At 42.0% G+C, this 17,590-nt stretch overlaps 1 protein-coding gene across 5 annotated transcripts; it reads left to right on the forward strand.

Moving 5' to 3' along the window:
• Positions 1 to 564: 564 nt before the first annotated feature.
• Positions 565 to 16,405, forward strand: LOC110500268 (L-lactate dehydrogenase B chain). 5 transcript variants are annotated; one of them, XM_090214302.1, is made up of 9 exons: positions 2,946 to 3,382; positions 3,476 to 3,577; positions 12,889 to 13,028; positions 13,271 to 13,388; positions 13,592 to 13,765; positions 14,035 to 14,208; positions 14,903 to 15,020; positions 15,404 to 15,527; positions 15,676 to 16,405. In XM_090214302.1, the coding sequence occupies exons 3-9, from the start codon at positions 12,900 to 12,902 to the stop codon at positions 15,841 to 15,843; spliced, it is 1,005 nt and encodes a 334-aa protein (XP_090070428.1). In that variant the 5' UTR covers positions 2,946 to 3,382; positions 3,476 to 3,577; positions 12,889 to 12,899; the 3' UTR covers positions 15,844 to 16,405. The 5 variants fall into 5 exon arrangements, with proteins under 5 accessions (XP_036813575.1, XP_090070427.1, XP_090070428.1 ...); XM_090214303.1 differs by having other exon boundaries at positions 3,077 to 3,382; positions 3,479 to 3,577; XM_036957680.2 differs by lacking the exons at positions 2,946 to 3,382; positions 3,476 to 3,577 and adding an exon at positions 565 to 1,630.
• Positions 16,406 to 17,590: the final 1,185 nt, after the last annotated feature.

The following is a 17,590-nucleotide window of genomic DNA, read 5'->3' on the forward strand; positions in this document are numbered from 1 at the left end:
GACTTGCAGGAATTTGTAGTCTTGCATGATGTCTACTTTGATGCTGATTAGGATTTTGGGATCAGAGTAAAGAAAGCTGAACAGATTGCTAAAAGTCACATTGTCCAGGAGATATTTACATGGTTATGAAAACCTCACTCCAGGGTAAGCCTACATGAAACACAGCCCTTATATTGAGTGTTTCTAAAAATCCCATTGGGGGAAAAATGATTGGTGGAAAAACAATTGGAACCATTTCCCTGTTTTACTGCTAGGTTTTGTGGATATGACACCCTCTGTGGAGCTCTATACCCATAGAAATGAGTGCAGGATTTGTTTCTGTTCTCTAAAACACTAGAGGGCGCTATATACCATGTACAGCCTGTGTCAGAACAGATGACCAGAATATTGATTGCATTTGTATTACTTTGATATACAAAAAAAAATATTTAGTGATGCTCATTTCTGATGACTGTCCCTGGATAGAGGATGACCCCATTTATTAAAAATGCATCCTGTCAGAACATCAAAATTGCCTCTGCGTCATTCTGCTTTGTGAAATGGAAGCGTGAGCATTGATAGTATGTGATTTGGATGCAGGGCTAGGAGGCGAGCAGAACTACTTGAGGCTCGCGGGTATCTAATGGACTAGTATATCAAGCATGCGTCCCATCAACAGCCTCCCAATGTTAATCGGACCGCATTGTGTTCAGTAACCATGTCATTATAATCCATTTGGCTGCTTTTAATAATGGGTTTTTCACATTTCCGTTCCCTGAAAGCGGAAGACAGAATGGAAGCGATGATTCCAGGAAATGAGATGTGTTCGTGAAACCTGGAGCTCAGGTCTGCGGAATGTTGAGATTGAGGGGGGGTCATGGGAAATGGATTCCCATTTCTTTGTGGCCCCTTGGTGACCATTGAGTGCTTTCAAATAGTAATGACTCAGACGTACTCTGCTGCTACTGCTGTTAGAAAAAAAAGTGATTATTTTAAAAAGGGGGGATGTTGGTGAGCATGGAATATATTCCCCCAAATGTGTAAAATTCTGAAATTGCTTTACAGATGTTGATATCATGGTATGATTAATTCAGTCAGTAATTTAGTAATTTCTTAACTATTACTTGTGGTGTTATGTAGCCTAATGCATCATATGTATACACTTTTCCTTTAATCAATTAGTACTTGTAATGTACTTCCCAGGACTAACTACCACCTCAAGCAAGTTAACATTCCAGAGATGCTCAGTACCGCTATAGATAACTATCCTTATAAGTTGTATTCGTCATATGTACCGGATACACAATAAAAAAATTAAATATAAGAACAAAGTAATGGCTCAGTAAAATAGAATAAACACAACATTTCCTCAAGTTAACATCGTCCTGGGGTGTAAACTCTAAAAGGATAGCTGCTGAGGGGACAAGCTCGGTTTGCTATTTTTACCCTGGTCCCTAATATATCTATGTGGACTACTGAGGTGACGACAGCTGCAGCCCATCAGTGGCAGTTCTCCCAATAATCCCCAGAGAGACAGGCCTGCCAATGTTTTTCCACTTCTATCTTCAATGTTATTTTAGTATTACAACTGAAGACCCAATGCGGAACTGAAGACTACTATGGTTGAGAGAAGTCCTGAAAAGCTTCAAAGGTATAGTACTATGGAAACACAAGATATTGGAAATGATGATATCGGAACTATTTTATATCAGGCACTTATTGCAGTCTCTTCATTGTTTGATTGCACCACAGTGGATTGCACCCACAGTGGATTGCACCCACAGCACAGGAAACAGTTAATATGAATATCCTTCCTCCTCTGTGTGTGCGCATGTGTGAATGTTTGTGCTGTCATGCAGAAGTGTGTGTGTGTCTACTCCATTGTGTCTCTGCCCTTGTGCTGGTCTTGGAGAGGTCACTGAAACAGTAGCCAGTGTTCCTGTGTCACGAGCTGGGCCGAGTTAGGGGGTGGGCTGCGCCTGAGTCTTGTGTATCCGAAATGGTACCCCTATAACTTATGTAGTGAACAACCTCCGGCCAACCTCATGGGCCTCTGTCATGTGTAGTATAAAGCAGTAGCTAACTTACTATGTAGGGAACGTGAGGTAAAACACATGCATCATGTGACTAGTGTTTCTCATTGATCATGGCACTTGGTGATATAGTTGTGTGAAACACTTTCAGGGATTGTGGCCAAGAGAGGTAAATTATCCAATGTGTGAATGCAAAATAATTGTCCTTCATTACATTGAGAACATCTATATTTACCATACACAGTCAGACTAAGGGAAATCTAATCTGGTTACGGTGCCCATCTTTTGTGTTTTGAAGGTTAAGTTTTGACTCATGTGTCCTTTAATAGAAGGAACAATGGCTATCATTGGGCAGATTGGATTATACTGATCCCTGGGGCACCGGTCTATGGCCCGTTACGTGAACAGGCAAAAGCGGTGAAGGAGGAGCGCCCTTCTCAAATCTAACAGTAATCTGAGCTGCTCGGTCATGTTGTCAACAACGCAGCATGGTGCATCGTCCAGAAGCATTCATCTATTTTCTGTAAAATATGTTAGACTTCTCAAACTAGTTTTCATTGGGAAGGCAGATAAAGCATTTTTAACATACAGAGGTTGGCCTTTTCTGTCATATTACCCGCTCCCATCAAATTCATTACACATATTTTAGGGGATAAATTGAAATAGAATCTCAAGTGCTTCACATTACAACCAGATTTGCTACCGCTCATGACCTTGTTAATGGTTGGACTGGATTGTGTGTCATTGTGTCCTGTAGTCACATGTACCCACCGTGTGTGTGATGATAAGGACATCTGACAGGGAGAGAGGGAGTGAGAGAGAAGAGGTGGGAGAGAGGGAGATGTAAAGATAGAGACAAGGGAGGTGGGAGGGGGACAAAAAAAAGACAGACAGAGAGAGAGGAATAGAGGGAGGGAGAGAGCTTGCTGCACCACACTAAACGCCCCCTGCTTGCATGTTCACCAAACAATGCCATTGCTGCAGCTGACTGGATGTCCTTAACAGGATCAGTGTCCTCACACCCCATTGGCTGAGAATATAGGAGTGACTTAAACCCCATTGGGTGCTGCGGCTTCATGTGTGAGATTCATAGGATTGCAGCAACATCAGGAGAGGGAGGGAGAATAGCCATCTAATACAGTATGTGATACATGAGTTTACCCCTCTATTAAATTAATCTGTTGGAGAACAGTGGAATAGATATAGCAGAGTGGAATGGAACACCGTGAAATGGAACACCAAAACCTTAGGCTAGTACAGTAGAAATGTAGTAGTTTTACCATAGGTCTATGTTAACCTCTACGGGATCGGTGCCCCCCCCCCCGCGAGACGGTTGTGCTAAAGTACGGTTGTGCTAACGTGCTAATGTTGTAAGTAAAAAGAACATTTCCCAGGACATAGACGTCTTATATGGGCAGAAAGCTTAAATTCTTGTTAATCTAACTGCACTGTCCAATTTACAGTAGCTATTACAGTGAAAGAAATACCATGTTATTGTTTGAGAAGACTGCACAACAACAAAAAGTTTTATCACGGCAACTGGTTTGATACATTCACTTCTGAAGGTAAATAATGTACTTACATTCAGTAATCTTGCTCTGATTTGTCATCCTGAGGGTCCCAGAGATAAAATGTAGCATAGTTTTGTTTGATAAAATAAATGTCTATATTCAAATGTAGGAACTGGGTTCTACAGTTTGAATCCCTGCTGTGTCTGCCCCCTCTAGATGTGTGAAGGTTAGTGTCTATCCTGTAGGGAAGCTAATTATCCATAATTTATGACATCCCTGGGAGTATGTAAACTACATTTTTTGGATTACCATATCATTTTTGTATGTTCTCTATAGTTATGTACTTGAAAATATATGAACTGATCAATTCGGCACATTTGGGCAGACTTGATACAACATTTTGAACAGTAATGCAATGGTTCATTGGATCAGTCTAAAACTTTTTACACACAATGCTACCATCTAGTGGCCAAAATCTAAATTGCACCTATACTCCTAAGTGATATAATGGCCTTTCTCTTGCATTTCAAAGATGATGGAAAAAATATAAAATAGAAAACGCATGTTTTTTTCTTTGTATTATCTTTTCCCAGATCTAATGTGTTATATTATCCTACATTCATTTCACATTTCCACAAACTTCAAAGTATTTCCTTTCAATTGGTATCAAGAATATGCATGTCCTTGCTAAAGGTCCTGAGCTACAGGCAGTTAGATTTGGGTATGTCATTTTAGGCAAAAATTGAAAAAAGGGTCCGATCCTTAAACGTCATCATAAAAATGCACAACATGATTTAAATAAATGTTTTCCTCCACCTACATAATCCCTCCAAAAACTGGGAACACTAAAACATGACAAAGGGGAGGACAAACAATGTGAGCACTGAGCCAAAGTAAACATCCTAGCGGCAGGGCGTTGTCTGTACAGGAAACAGGCAGTGTCTATCGTCTGTCCACTGTCTGGTTTTATTGACATCATCACCCCTCTCTCTCCAGTTGACCGAGTGACTATTGGACCTGTTGCAGTAGTTACAATAAGAGACCCTTAGACCCTTGCAATATTACATCATCGTACTATACCCTTTACACATCACACTGCGAGGGAATGACAAAGGTTGACTGTATGTTACTGTAAAAAAAAGTTTGTAACCTGGCGGCCTTAACATTTTTAAGTACAATTTGGATTTCGTGTTGAGTTAACCCAATCTAAAGTTACTTCAACCTAGTTAAGTAAGTGGAACTGACAAGTTGGATTTAATAACTTGTTGAGTGAACTTGATACTTTTAGTCAAATCAATGTGCTTCAACTGATGTTTTTAGTTGTCTAACAAAGCTATTCAAGTTGTTTTGACAAATTACCAAGTGGAGAGGACAAGTATTTGATAGTCAGAAAAACATAACTTTTAGTTGTTTTAATTTACTAATGTTTGTAACCTGGCTGCCTTCAAATGTCAAGTTGTGTCAACTTCCTATATAGTTGAAACAACTACTTAGAAGTGACTAAATCTTTCGAATTATTTAATAGAGATTTCAGAAAAGAACATTACGCTCTCATCTGTCTCTTGCTCAGATGTGAGTTTTTTCACCAGCATAGTCTACACGTCCTCTCTCCTCATCCTTGCCTTCTCAAAACCCATTGGATGAAAAAGCCAGAGGTGCCGCTCCTCTGACCTTCTCCTCCAATGGGTTTTGAGGAGGCGAGGAGAGAGGACGCGAGGAGGATACAATTGATATTCTTTCCGTGTCAAACTCAGCCAGTGGTGAAGCCCTACTTTGCATCCTCCTCTTTGGCTAAAAACCCGTTAAACCCCGAACTCCATAAGTGAAGTCATCACGTCCTCTCACTACCTGACTGTCGACGCTGCTTCAATTGCCTGCCTCTTAGGACCAAAAAGGGATATAACCGATCTTTAAAATATATGCAAAAGGTATGTATGTAGCTACCGCCGGTGTTTGCTTTGACTTTGAGTGAATTGCTATCATAGTTTTCGATTATGTGTCATGTGACGCACGACTGACTCATCACTTCGGTGTATGCTCAAAAATGCACGTAGGCCTACACACACTTTTTGGATACGTTTTGTAGCTTGCAACCTGGTTGCAATAGCCTGAATAATGTTCTTGATATTCCTACATGGTTTGGTATTTGACATTTAGAATAGACGATGTAGGCTACGCGAAGCCTAATAGCGTGCTGTGTTTTAGCGAGGTGGCTTAGCTCCCTTTAATAGCGGTTGTCGTTAAAGGGGTGGATGTCGCTAATTTGACAGGAAACTTACTTTTTCCTCGTTGAGCTTCGTGAGCGACTCCGTCTTGAACGTGACAAAGTTCTTGTATTACGGAATGTCATTTGAAGACGTGGTTAATGATTGACTGACGACATGAATATTGGTTTGAACTGTGCAGATTGTTAATGGACTGTGACAACCTCCACCTCGTTTGTCTAATGTTATAGATGTTCTGCCACCTTGCAGCCGACCAGTGTAAAACACAAAAAAGCATCCGGCCATTAAAGACGATAGGACTATTGCCTCAATGTGATTACAAAAGGGTATTAAACATTGGCCTACAAGGATATAGCTACGGTTGTTTTAGGGAATTATAATTTACCTATTGTGATATCAGTTATTGCATGTCCGACATCTTGAAGCTTCAATATTTTTAACATGATCAAGCCTATTAATATTAATAGGCCTCTGTAGGGCGAGTCCACGACAGCAAGGCCCAAACATATATATTTTTGGTATCTCAGACTGGTCAGGCAATTCTCACGTAAAAACTTAATTGGGAGGAAGAATGTTTGATATTCTTTTTACATTTGTATCATAAACCACTTGAGAAGATCATGAGGCCAATTTAGGCCATTTTTCCCCCCCATACATGCCTCTTGAAAGACCCTATGATACAGACATCTTGGTGTCATTATACATTTACATTTGAGTAATTTAGCAGACACTTATCCAGAGCAACTAAGTCAGTAATGACTGCTTACATTTTTCCGTAGCTACACGCGCACCATGCTCTACCAACTGAGCCACACGGAACCCATTATGGTTCTTAGTGTGCTCTAAAATGTGGATGTCTAGATTCTGAAATACATTTTGTCACATTATCTCAAGTACCCTTCTTGATTTTGTTCATATTGTTTAAAACGATGTACTGTACAAGTACATGACATTTCCAGAGTGGGTGCTCTTCAACTTTTAAGTAATGATAAATGTTATGAGCACCACCAACACTGGGAATGGGCAAATTGATTTAAAGGGAACTCCCTCTGCTTGTGATTTGCTGAATGTGCACTCCTAAAAGAGGTCTGGGATTGTTTAAAGGAGAAGTTTACTCTATTTGAACCAAATCCTTATTTTTGATGTAAGTGGCATGTTATAGACTTTTGTTGTTGCTATTTCACTGTTTTTTAAAAACTTACCCCAACAGCGATATCCTTCCTCATGCTTGTTCAGCAGTAGTTGTAGGGGCACAGAAAACATGAACAAAGGCTCCAAAAACACCCCAATACGTCCTTTAAAAAACATCAACAAACTATCGCCTTGTTCACTGGCTAGTTGGAACTAGGAAACAAAAAAATGTCTGACTTACTAACTGGTTGAACCTGGCACATGATAACTACAACCAGTTGTGCAGAACGATTAATTTCTTGGCGCACCCATCCCATTACCGGGATCATTTTCGTCAACATCCGCTGAATTGCAGAGGGCCAAATTCAAATGAAATTACAAAAAAAGATTACATTTTCATGAAATCACAAGTGCAATATAGCAAAACACAGCTTAGCTTGTTGTTAATCCACCTGGCGTGTCAGATTTTTAAAAAAAAGCTTTACAGCAAAAGCTATCCAAGCATTTATGTTAGGACATCTCTCTCAGCAGACAAAACATTACAAACAGCTAGCAGCAAAGTAGATTGGTCACAAAAGTCAGAAAAGCAATCAAATGAATCGCTTACATTTGATGATCTTCGGATGTTTGCACTCACGAGACTCCCAGTTACACAATAAATGTTACTTTTGTTCTATGAAGATTATTTTTTATATCCAAAATACCTCCATTTGGTTGGCACGTTTTGTTCAGAAATCCACAGGCTCGAGTGGTCACGACGGGGCAGACGAAAATTCCAAATAGTATCCGTAAAGTTTGTAGAAACATATCAAATGTTTATAACCAATCCTCAGGTTGTTTTTACAATAAATAATCGATAATATTTCAACCCGGACTGTAGCTATTTCAATAGGAGAGAGAGAGAAAATGTCTGCTCCAAGCTATTGCACATGCAAAACTCTGCTGGTACCCAGCCATCCACTGACGCGATGTGATCGTTCTCGCTAATTTTTCAGAATAAAAGCCTGAAACTATGTCTAAAGACTGTTCACACCATGTGGAAGCCATAGAGAAAGGAATATGGTTGATATACATATAAATGGAGGGAAGGTATGCAATGGAACAGGGAGATTCGTTTCTCTTAGGCACTTCCTTGTTGGATTTTCCTCAGGTTTTCGCCTGCAATATCAGTTCTGTTATACTCACAGACAAAATTTTGACAGTTTTGGAAACTTCAGTGTTTTCTATCCTAATCTGACAATTATATGCATATTCTAGATTCTGGGCCTGAGAAATAGGCAGTTTCATTTGGGTATGTTTTTCATCCAAACATAAAAATACTGCCCCGTACACTCAACAGGTTAACTAATATTTTTGTTAGTTTTTAAACAACTAATTGAAGTGGTTCAATTTGAATTCCATGTAGTTTTTCTGTGAGCTCAATGTGCATATTGCACAGTTTCTCTAGAGATAAATCAGATCCAGTGTGAACTGTGCGACGTAGTAGGGAGTTGTAGTTTCCAACAAGGCCAATATTCTACATAGTTTAATGCAGAAAATTTAAATAGCATTTAAAAAATAAATAAAAAAATGTTTACATTACATACAATTTACAATAACATCAAATTGATCAGAAATACAGTGCAGACATTGTTAATGTTGTAAATGACTATTGTAGCTGGAACATTTTTTATTTTTTAAATGGAATATCTACATAGGCGTACAGAGGTCCATTATCAGCAACCATCACTCCTGTGTTCCAATGGCACGTTGTTTTAGCTAATCCAAGTTTATCATTTTAAAAGGCCAATTGATCATTAGAAAACCCTTTTGCAATATGTTAGCACAGCTGGAAACTGTTCTGAGTTAAAGAAGCAGTAAAACTGGCCTTTAGACTAGTTGAGTATCTGGAGCGTCAGCATTTGTGGCTTCCATTACAGGCACAAAATGGCCAGAAACAAAAACCTTTCTTCTGAAACTCGTCAGTCTATTCTTGTTCTGAGAAATGAAGGCTATTCCATCTCATACAACGCTGTGTACTACTCCCTTCACAGAACAGCCCTTCTGGCTCTAACAGAATAGAAAGACGTCGACAGTGAAGAGGCGACTCCGGGTTGCAGGAATGTGTTCTGTGTTCTTTTGCCCATCTTAATCTTTTATTTTTATTGGCCAGTCTGAGATATGGCTTTTTCTTTGCAACTTTGCCCATCTCAGACTGGCCAATAAAAATAAAATATTAAGATGGGCAAAAGAACAGACACTGGACCTCTGCCTAGAAGGCCAGCATCCTGGAGTCGCCTCTATTTAAAATCGTTTAACCATTTTTTAACTAGGCAAGTCAGTTAAGAACAAATTGTTATTTACAATGACAACCTAGGAACAGTGGGTTAACTGCCTTGATCAGGGGCAGAATGATAGATTTTTTAAAAACTTGTCAGCTTGGGGATTTGATCTAGCAACCTTTCGCTTACTGGCCCAACGCTCTAACCACTAGGCTACCTGTCGCCCCAGGTAAAAGCCTCTTCACGGTTGACTTTGAGACTGGTGTTTTATGAATACTATTTAATGAAGCTGCCAGTTGAGGACTTGAGGTGTCTGTTTCTCAAACTAGACACTCTAATCTACTTGTCCTCTTGCTCAGTTGTGCACCCGGGCCCCCCATTCCTCTTTCTATTCTGGTTAGAGCCAGTATGCGCTGTTCTGTGAAGGGAGTAGTACACAATCAGTTTCCTTGGCAGTTTCTCACATGGAAATAGCCATAATTTCTCAGAACAAGAATAGACTGACGAGTTTCAGAAGAAAGGTCTTTGTTTCTGGCCTTTTTGAGCCTTTTTGAACCCACAAATGCTGATGCTCCAGATTCTCAACTAGTCTAAAGGCCAGTTGTATTGATTATTTTATCAGAACAACAGTTTTCAGCTGTGCTAACATAGTTGCAATAGTTTTTTTTTTAAAGTTTATTTTTATTTTTATTTTTTACCCCTTTTTCTCCCCAATTTCATGGTATCCAATTGTTTTAGTAGCTACTATCTTGTCTCATCGCTACAACTCCCGTACGGGCTCGGGAGAGACGAAGGTTGAAAGTCATGCATCCTCCGATACACAACCCAACCAAGCCGCACTGCTTCTTAACACAGCGCGCATCCAACCCGGAAGCCAGCCGCACCAATGTGTCGGAGAAAACACTGTGCACCTGGCAACCTTGGTTAGTGCGCACTGCACCCGGCCCGCCACTGGAGTCGCTGGTGCGCGATGAGACAAGGACATCCCTACCGGCCAAGCCCTCCCTAACCCGGACAACGCTAGGCCAATTGTTCATCGCCCCACGGACCTCCCGGTCGCGGCCGGTTACCTGGGCGCAAACCCAGAGTCTCTGATGGCACAGCTGGCGCTGCAGTACAGCGCCCTTAACCACTGTGTCACCCGGGAGGCCCGCAATAGGTTTTTCTAATGATCAATTAGCCTTTTTAAAATGATAAACTTAGATTATCTAAAACAACGTGCCATTGGAACACTGGAGTGATGTTTGCTATGCCGTTAATCCATCTCTGCTACTTTTAGTTATGATCCAATTTGTAAACATTACCAACAAAGTGAATGTGAAAATGGATTCAAAATGGTTGCCCTCTGCTGGTGACTTGCAGGATGTGCGACGATGTGAGCAAAAGGAGGTCTGCGATTGCCTACTATGCCAATTTCTCTGTATACAATGGGCCTTAACTTTAAAACTAGCAGAGATCCCACTCCGGAACTTTGATATACCGGTAGAGTATATATTATGTTCAACAATATATTACAACTTTTGCCAAATATGTTTATTAATGTCAAAAGTGTTATTGAAATAAACATACTACTAATTACAGAGTAAGAGAGAAGGCTTTGTAGTATCTGTAGGTACTACATTTCGCTTTGTCACACCTACAGATGGAACATTATGGAGTCTTAAAATGTCACAGATTTTGCAGATTCAATTAATTACATATTAAAGCATAATTGAGAAATATGTCATATATATATATATAATATATATATATAGTTCTCCTTGTGAAGAATCACCCTAAAATATCCTTCCTTTTACAGAAGATTAAAATATATTAAGACATTTATCACTGTTTTAATATTTGAGAATCGCAATAACATTACTATTACCAATCACATCCGGCTGTGTTAGAACAGGTGTCTTCAGCTGAAATTCTATTCAGGTCAAATTGTAACAACACTGTTGCATGACCTTTGTCACTGTTCTGTCTCTGGACTCTAGTATCCTTTTTAGCTTCTGATGGAGGATTAAAGCCACTGTTGGTAAACAACACAAATCAAAAGTTATTCGTCATATGCTTTGTAAACAACCGGTGTAGAGTAAAAGGGAAATGCTTACTTAGTCTACACCTGTTGTTTAACACGCATGTGACAAATTAACTTTTGAATTGTTTGCCAACTGTTGTAACTGCCTCTCGCTTGGACATGCAATAGTCTAGATATTTGCGATTTATGTCTGCGATTACACCTCAGCAGCAGATGGAGGGGGCAGTGGGTTTTGTGGATTATGATTTTGAGTCGGGCCTATAGATGAGGATTAGGGTGACCTCAAAGGTGCGTGTTTATCGGACCCTTTTTTTGGGGGGGGGGGGTTACTGTGTATTCTCTGGTCCAGGAGAACCTCAAGGGGACCTCCTGGTTGGATAAGGACAAAGTAGCTAAATCTGGGCCTGTGGAAGTAGGATGTCTCCCTGCTGCCTTTGATCTGTGGTAGGCCTTGCATTGGCCTGCTCTGCTTTATCCTAGCCTGGCATGATCACTACTTGGTGGTGCCTGTATCTGGCGGCAAGGAACCTTGCCAGACAAAGCAAGTATCCTGTTTGATCAATATTGTTAGTTTGATAACCAGGCAATGTCCGGTCATTGTGATTGCCTTAGGAAATCACCCTGGCCTAGCTGTTGCTTTATATTGTTCCGTATGTCTAGCCAGAATATTCTAGTAAAATGACGAAAGGACATAATTATTGTCCTTGGGATTTGATGGTTAACTTATTACTCGTGTGTTTCCTTGGTAGGGACTGCTCAGTAAGGAAGGTTGTAATGGTAGGATGTCCAGGCTTTTGATTCCAAAGATCCTCTCCTATAAGTGTTTGAAGCTGTATTCTACTGTTGGTCTGCGGTTGGTTGCCTGCCAAAGCAGCAGGACTGAAGTTGACCAATGGTTTGAAGCAATGCCAGTTTACTAGTCTTAAATTGGGCTACAGTATATCAAGCAATATTCACTAACTGCACTGTAGTAGCTATGGAAAACAATCGGAGGACATTTTAGAAACGTGACCTTAAACCCACTATACACTATGCAAAATGGTTTCCAAATGGTTACGAAATGCGTGTCTAAACAAGACCTTTGGCCCCTGGCCTCAAACACTAGGGACAGGCCTAGTTTAGGATACTGTTTAGTGTAGGCTATTTCAATTACTTTCAAGGACATTTTGTAGCAAGTATTTGGATATGTTTTCTTTGAAAATAGGCTACAAGTAGTTGAATATTCAGAATGCATTTTCAAATATTGAAATACTTCATGCGTTTGAACCCAGGTCTGTTTGGTCCTAGGTGTATTTGAAATAATGTATTAGGAAGTTAGTAGTTTAGGCTATATATCAGAAGTTTATTTGAAAATACTTTCAAAAGTAGCTGATTTTGACAATACATTTTAAAAAATAACTTAAATATGCATTTATTTGAACCCACGTTTGACTAGGATATTGGTTTTGACTCCGTCTGGAGTAAATCAATTAAATACAGCGGTGTTTGTTTGATTGGCTTAAGAAATGCATTCCTTGGGCTAGATTCCCAGACAGATTAAGCCTATGACTGGACTAAAAGAGCGTGCTCAATGTTGAGGCAAGAGCATGATTACCTCACACAAATTTCACACACTTTAATCTTGGACCAGGTTTCTCTTTGAATATGTATTTTCTCTCAAGTACACTCACCTTAATTAACTAGACTAAAGGCTAAACTCTCTCCTTCCTTCTCTCCCTCCTCCAGCGTTGTGAATCATGTCGTCTGTGATGCAGAAGTTGATCACCCCCATGGCCAGCGGCCCTGCTGAGCCCCCCAGGAACAAAGTGACCGTGGTTGGGGTGGGCATGGTGGGCATGGCCTGTGCCGTCAGCATCCTCCTCAGGGTAAGATGTCGTACTGTTACTTTACAACTGCATTACTACCCTTACTATTGTGTTTATTAGTACTTTACCTCTGAATTACTACTACTATTCTGACACCAACAAATAGTTACCACTCAGTTATTACGTGGGCTGGTTGTAGTTGTGGATTTTACCATATCATTTCTAAGTAAATACCAGGTATTCGTGGCCAAACTATCCTTCTGGCCCTTCTTTCCACCCCTACCACCTCCTCCTTCCTGTAGGACTTGGCTGATGAGCTGGCTCTGGTTGACGTGATGGAGGATAAGCTGAAGGGAGAGATGATGGACCTGCAGCACGGCAGCCTCTTCCTAAAGACATCTAAGATAGTCGCCGACAAAGGTAAGAGAATCCCCCTTGTGTGTGTGCCACTGGAGTGGTTCAGAGCAATGAATGTATTTTGCCATTGAAAATGTAATGCAGCTTGTTTTGAAACCAGTTTAAGGTTGATTGCATTTCATTGATTGCCATTTAGATGTTTTTTCCCCCCTGCTAAATGGGAAAAGTCTACGTAATTCAATTGCTCTTTCCCAATCTCTGTCCAGACTATGCCGTGACTGCAAACTCCCGCATCGTGGTTGTGACCGCTGGCGTGCGTCAGCAGGAGGGAGAGAGCAGGCTCAACCTGGTCCAGAGGAACGTCAACATCTTCAAACACATCATCCCCCAGATCGTCAAACACTCCCCCAACTGCACCCTTATCGTGGTGTCCAACCCAGGTACACACACACTGACAATTTTAATCTTGGACACAAGGTAAATTGTTTCCATCATTATCCCATAGATTGCATTGGCCAACCCAGTTCCAACATTCCACCCTTACCAACTGCTACAGTATCACACCACTCCACAATTCAAGATAAGAGGGCACTGTGACAACAGTGGGTGGCAGGGATGGGCAGTCAGTCATTAATGTTGTCAAGGGTGTGTGTGTGTGTGTGTGTTTGACCATATCCCTAACTCTATCCCTGTGTCTCCCTACCCCTAGTGGATGTGCTGACCTATGTGACATGGAAGTTGAGCGGCCTGCCCAAACACCGTGTCATCGGCAGCGGCACCAACCTGGACTCCGCCCGCTTCCGTTTTCTGATGGCTGAGCGCCTGGGCATCCATGCCACCAGCTTCAACGGATGGGTGCTGGGAGAACACGGCGATACCAGCGGTGGGTAGGGATGATGGTGATTGGTCCTGGTAGAGCACGGCGATACCAGCGGTGGGTAGGGATGATGGTGATTGGTCCTGGTAGAGCACGGCGATACCAGCGGTGGGTAGGGATGATGGTGATTGGTCCTGCTAGAGCACGGCGATACCAGCGGTGGGTAGAGATGATGGTGATTGGTCCTGGTAGAGCACGGCGATACCAGCGGTGGGTAGGGATGATGGTGATTGGTCCTGGTAGAGCACGGCGATACCAGCGGTGGGTAGGGATGATGGTGATTGGTCCTGCTAGAGCACGGCAATACCAGCGGTGGGTAGGGATGATGGTGATTGGTCCTGGTAGAGCACGGCGATACCAGCGGTGGGTAGGGATGATGGTGATTGGTCCTGGTAGAGCACGGAGACACCAGCGGTGGGTAGGGATGATGATGATGTCAGTGGAGTGCATACTTTAGTGGGAATCTGAGCGCATGTGTGAACTTCTTGTCACACCTAGTAAGCCACACCCATTTGGCAGCTTTAACAGCTTTTAAAACAAAAGTACTTGTTTTGGCATTGTTACATCACTCTGCACATCCACATCCATCTCTGTCAGAAATAATGAGTGAGTTGACTCTGCGTGTGTTTAAAAAAAAAAAACAAGAAGGAAATCCTGATTATTTTCTGGGTAAAATAATAAATATCTCTGTATGTGTTAGTCCCTGTGTGGAGCGGTGTCAGCGTAGCTGGAGTCAACCTGCAGAAGCTGAACCCAGAGTTTGGCCTTGACGGAGACAAGGAGGACTGGAAGGCCACCCATAAGGAAGTGGTTGACAGGTAAATACCCCAGACCTATCCCCAGCTCCATCCAGAGTCTAAATATGTACCTCTGACTCACCTAGCACTCGTAGTACAGCTAGAGTTTCCACCGTACTGCTCACCACCTTCTGATTCATTCATATCTACTGGAGCTGTCAAGGTGTAAGGGCTAAAATAAGGATGAGATCAGGCTGGGCTAATTTTTGGTATCATTAATATAACGAGTTCTACTGACATTGTATACTAGAATAAGTATCAAAGCCCGCCCTCACATTTGTATTTTGCATTAACCTTTTATTTGAGTTAACGTTCATGCACCTGATGAGAGTTTTACCTGTTCAAGATGTCAACAGTTGGACGTAGATGCTGACTGACAGTGATTATTTTGTGTGCTCCTCCAGTGCCTATGAGGTGATCAAGCTGAAGGGGTATACCAACTGGGCCATCGGCCTGAGTGTGGCTGATCTCACTGAGAGCATCATCAAGAACATGAGCAGGATCCACCCTGTCTCCACCATGGTCAAGGTGACGGGAGAACACACACACATGCGTGCAGACACATGCACAGTTACACATTATGTGCATGTAAACACACACACAAAGAGCGAGAGAGTGAAGCTAACACACACATTTCTTTGTGATGATGACTGACAGCTGTGTTTTGCTTCCCCAGGACATGTATGGTATTGGCGAGGAGGTGTTCCTGTCCCTGCCATGCGTGCTGAACAGCAACGGAGTGGGCAGCGTGATCAACATGACCCTGACCGACGCTGAGGTGGGCCAGCTGAAGAAAAGTGCAGACACACTCTGGGGCATCCAGAAGGACCTCAAGGACGTCTAGAGACGCACAGCTACCCTTTCTCCCTCCGTTCCCGATGCAGGCAATCCCAGACCTAGTTCCACCCGTCCTCCGATCTACTGTGTCCATCTCCCTTTCATCTTAATCTACTGGTATACATTCTGCCTTTCACCTCCCCCCCTTTCCTTTTGTAGGATGAGGTTACTGTGTTGTTTCCGTGCTAGGTGCTGTGTGAACCAGTATGACTATGTACCCTCATTGGATTCATGTGTTGCAGCTGTTGTACTACGATCAAAAAGTGTTGGCTTTATCCTCCATTTGCACTTTCTTGAAGCACTGTTCTGTTCACTTCCTGTCGGGAGCGCAGGAACAAAGACCCTATAACTGGGTCTCCTCCTGTTGGGGAGCAGTGGTGTTGGTTATTGTGCGAGATGTTCAGTCTGACATTGATTGCCAGAAAGAAACAAAGGGAGGGGCAGAGGTGGAATCAATCGAAACGGCCTACTTTAGTAGTTTTTATTTTATTTTTTACATACTGTAACACCCATGTTTGTGTAATGAATGACAACAACCAATGAGTAACTCAATAAATACTTTAACCTTATGACGCATGTTATTGTGTCCAATGACATAAATGTTCCTCAATAAACTAGGCTACACAATGCCTTCCTGCTGTTAGATATTGCTACTAAGTAATTTGACATTTAAAAAAAATGAGTGACGTGTAGAAGGAAATCCAGATCCCTTGTCATACTTTTATTCACATAAACCATCAAATTAATTTGGACAATACTGACATTTTCAGTAAAGAACATGCCGTACTGTTGGCTACTTAACATCACTTTTCTTCCCCAGCCAACAAATTAAGGCCCTGTTCAGCTGTTTAGTGGTTGCTGAAATGAGTCTAGCTGATTCAAGACAATTCCACTCCATTACCAAAAGTATGTGGACACCCCTTCAAATTAGTGGCTTCGGCTATATCAGCCACACCTGTCAAAAAAAGCTGTCTGTCCTCGGTTGCAATACTCACTACTGAGTTCCAAACTGCCTCTGGAGGCAACGTCAGCACAATAACTGTTCGTCGGGAGCTTAATGAAATGGGTTTCCATGGCCGAGCAGCAAGCCTAAGAGCCCATGCTCAATGCCAAGTGTCAGCTGGAGTGATGTAAAGCTCGCCGCCATTGGACTCTGGAGCAGTGCAAATGTGTTTTCTGGAGTGATGAATCACGCTTCACCATCTGGCAGTCCGAAGGACGAATCTGGGCATGACGGATGCCAGGAGAACGCTACCTGCCCGACTGCATAGTGCCAACTAAAGTTTGGTGGTGGAAAAATAATGGTCTGGGATGGTTTTCATGGTTTAGGCTAGGCCCCTTAGTTCCGGTGAAGGGAAATCTTAATGCTACAGCATTCTAGACAATTCTGTGCTTCCAACTTTGTGGGGCAACAGTTTTGGGAAGGCCTTTCCTTCTTTCAGCATGACAATGCCTCCGTGCACAAAGTGAGGTCCATACAGAAATTATTTGTTGAGATCAGTGTGGAAGAACTTTACTGGCTTGCACAGAGCCCTGACCTCAACTCCATAGGACACCTTTGGGATGAATTGGAATGACGACTGCGATCCAGGCCTAATCGCCCAACATCAGTGCCTGACCTCACTAATGCTCTTGTGGCTGAATGGAAGCAATTCCCTGCAGCAATGTTCCAACATCTAGTGAGTGGAAAGCCTTCCCAGAAGAGTGGAGGCTGGTATAGCAGCAAAGGAGGGACCAAATACATATTAATGCCC

The sequence above is a fragment of the Oncorhynchus mykiss genome, chromosome 21 (assembly GCF_057628025.1).
Source record: "Oncorhynchus mykiss isolate SJ-2025 chromosome 21, ASM5762802v1, whole genome shotgun sequence".
In the NCBI taxonomy this organism is placed as follows: domain Eukaryota; kingdom Metazoa; phylum Chordata; class Actinopteri; order Salmoniformes; family Salmonidae; genus Oncorhynchus; species Oncorhynchus mykiss.

Bases quoted from the DNA above. Each gene is read 5' to 3' on its own strand.
- LOC110500268 (XM_036957680.2), top strand. From the start codon at position 12,900: ATGTCGTCTGTGATGCAGAAGTTGATCACCCCCATGGCCAGCGGCCCT. The intron at 14,209-14,902 runs GTGGGTAGGGAT...TGTATGTGTTAG, and splicing joins AGAACACGGCGATACCAGCG to TCCCTGTGTGGAGCGGTGTC. The intron at 15,528-15,675 runs GTGACGGGAGAA...TTGCTTCCCCAG, and splicing joins CTGTCTCCACCATGGTCAAG to GACATGTATGGTATTGGCGA.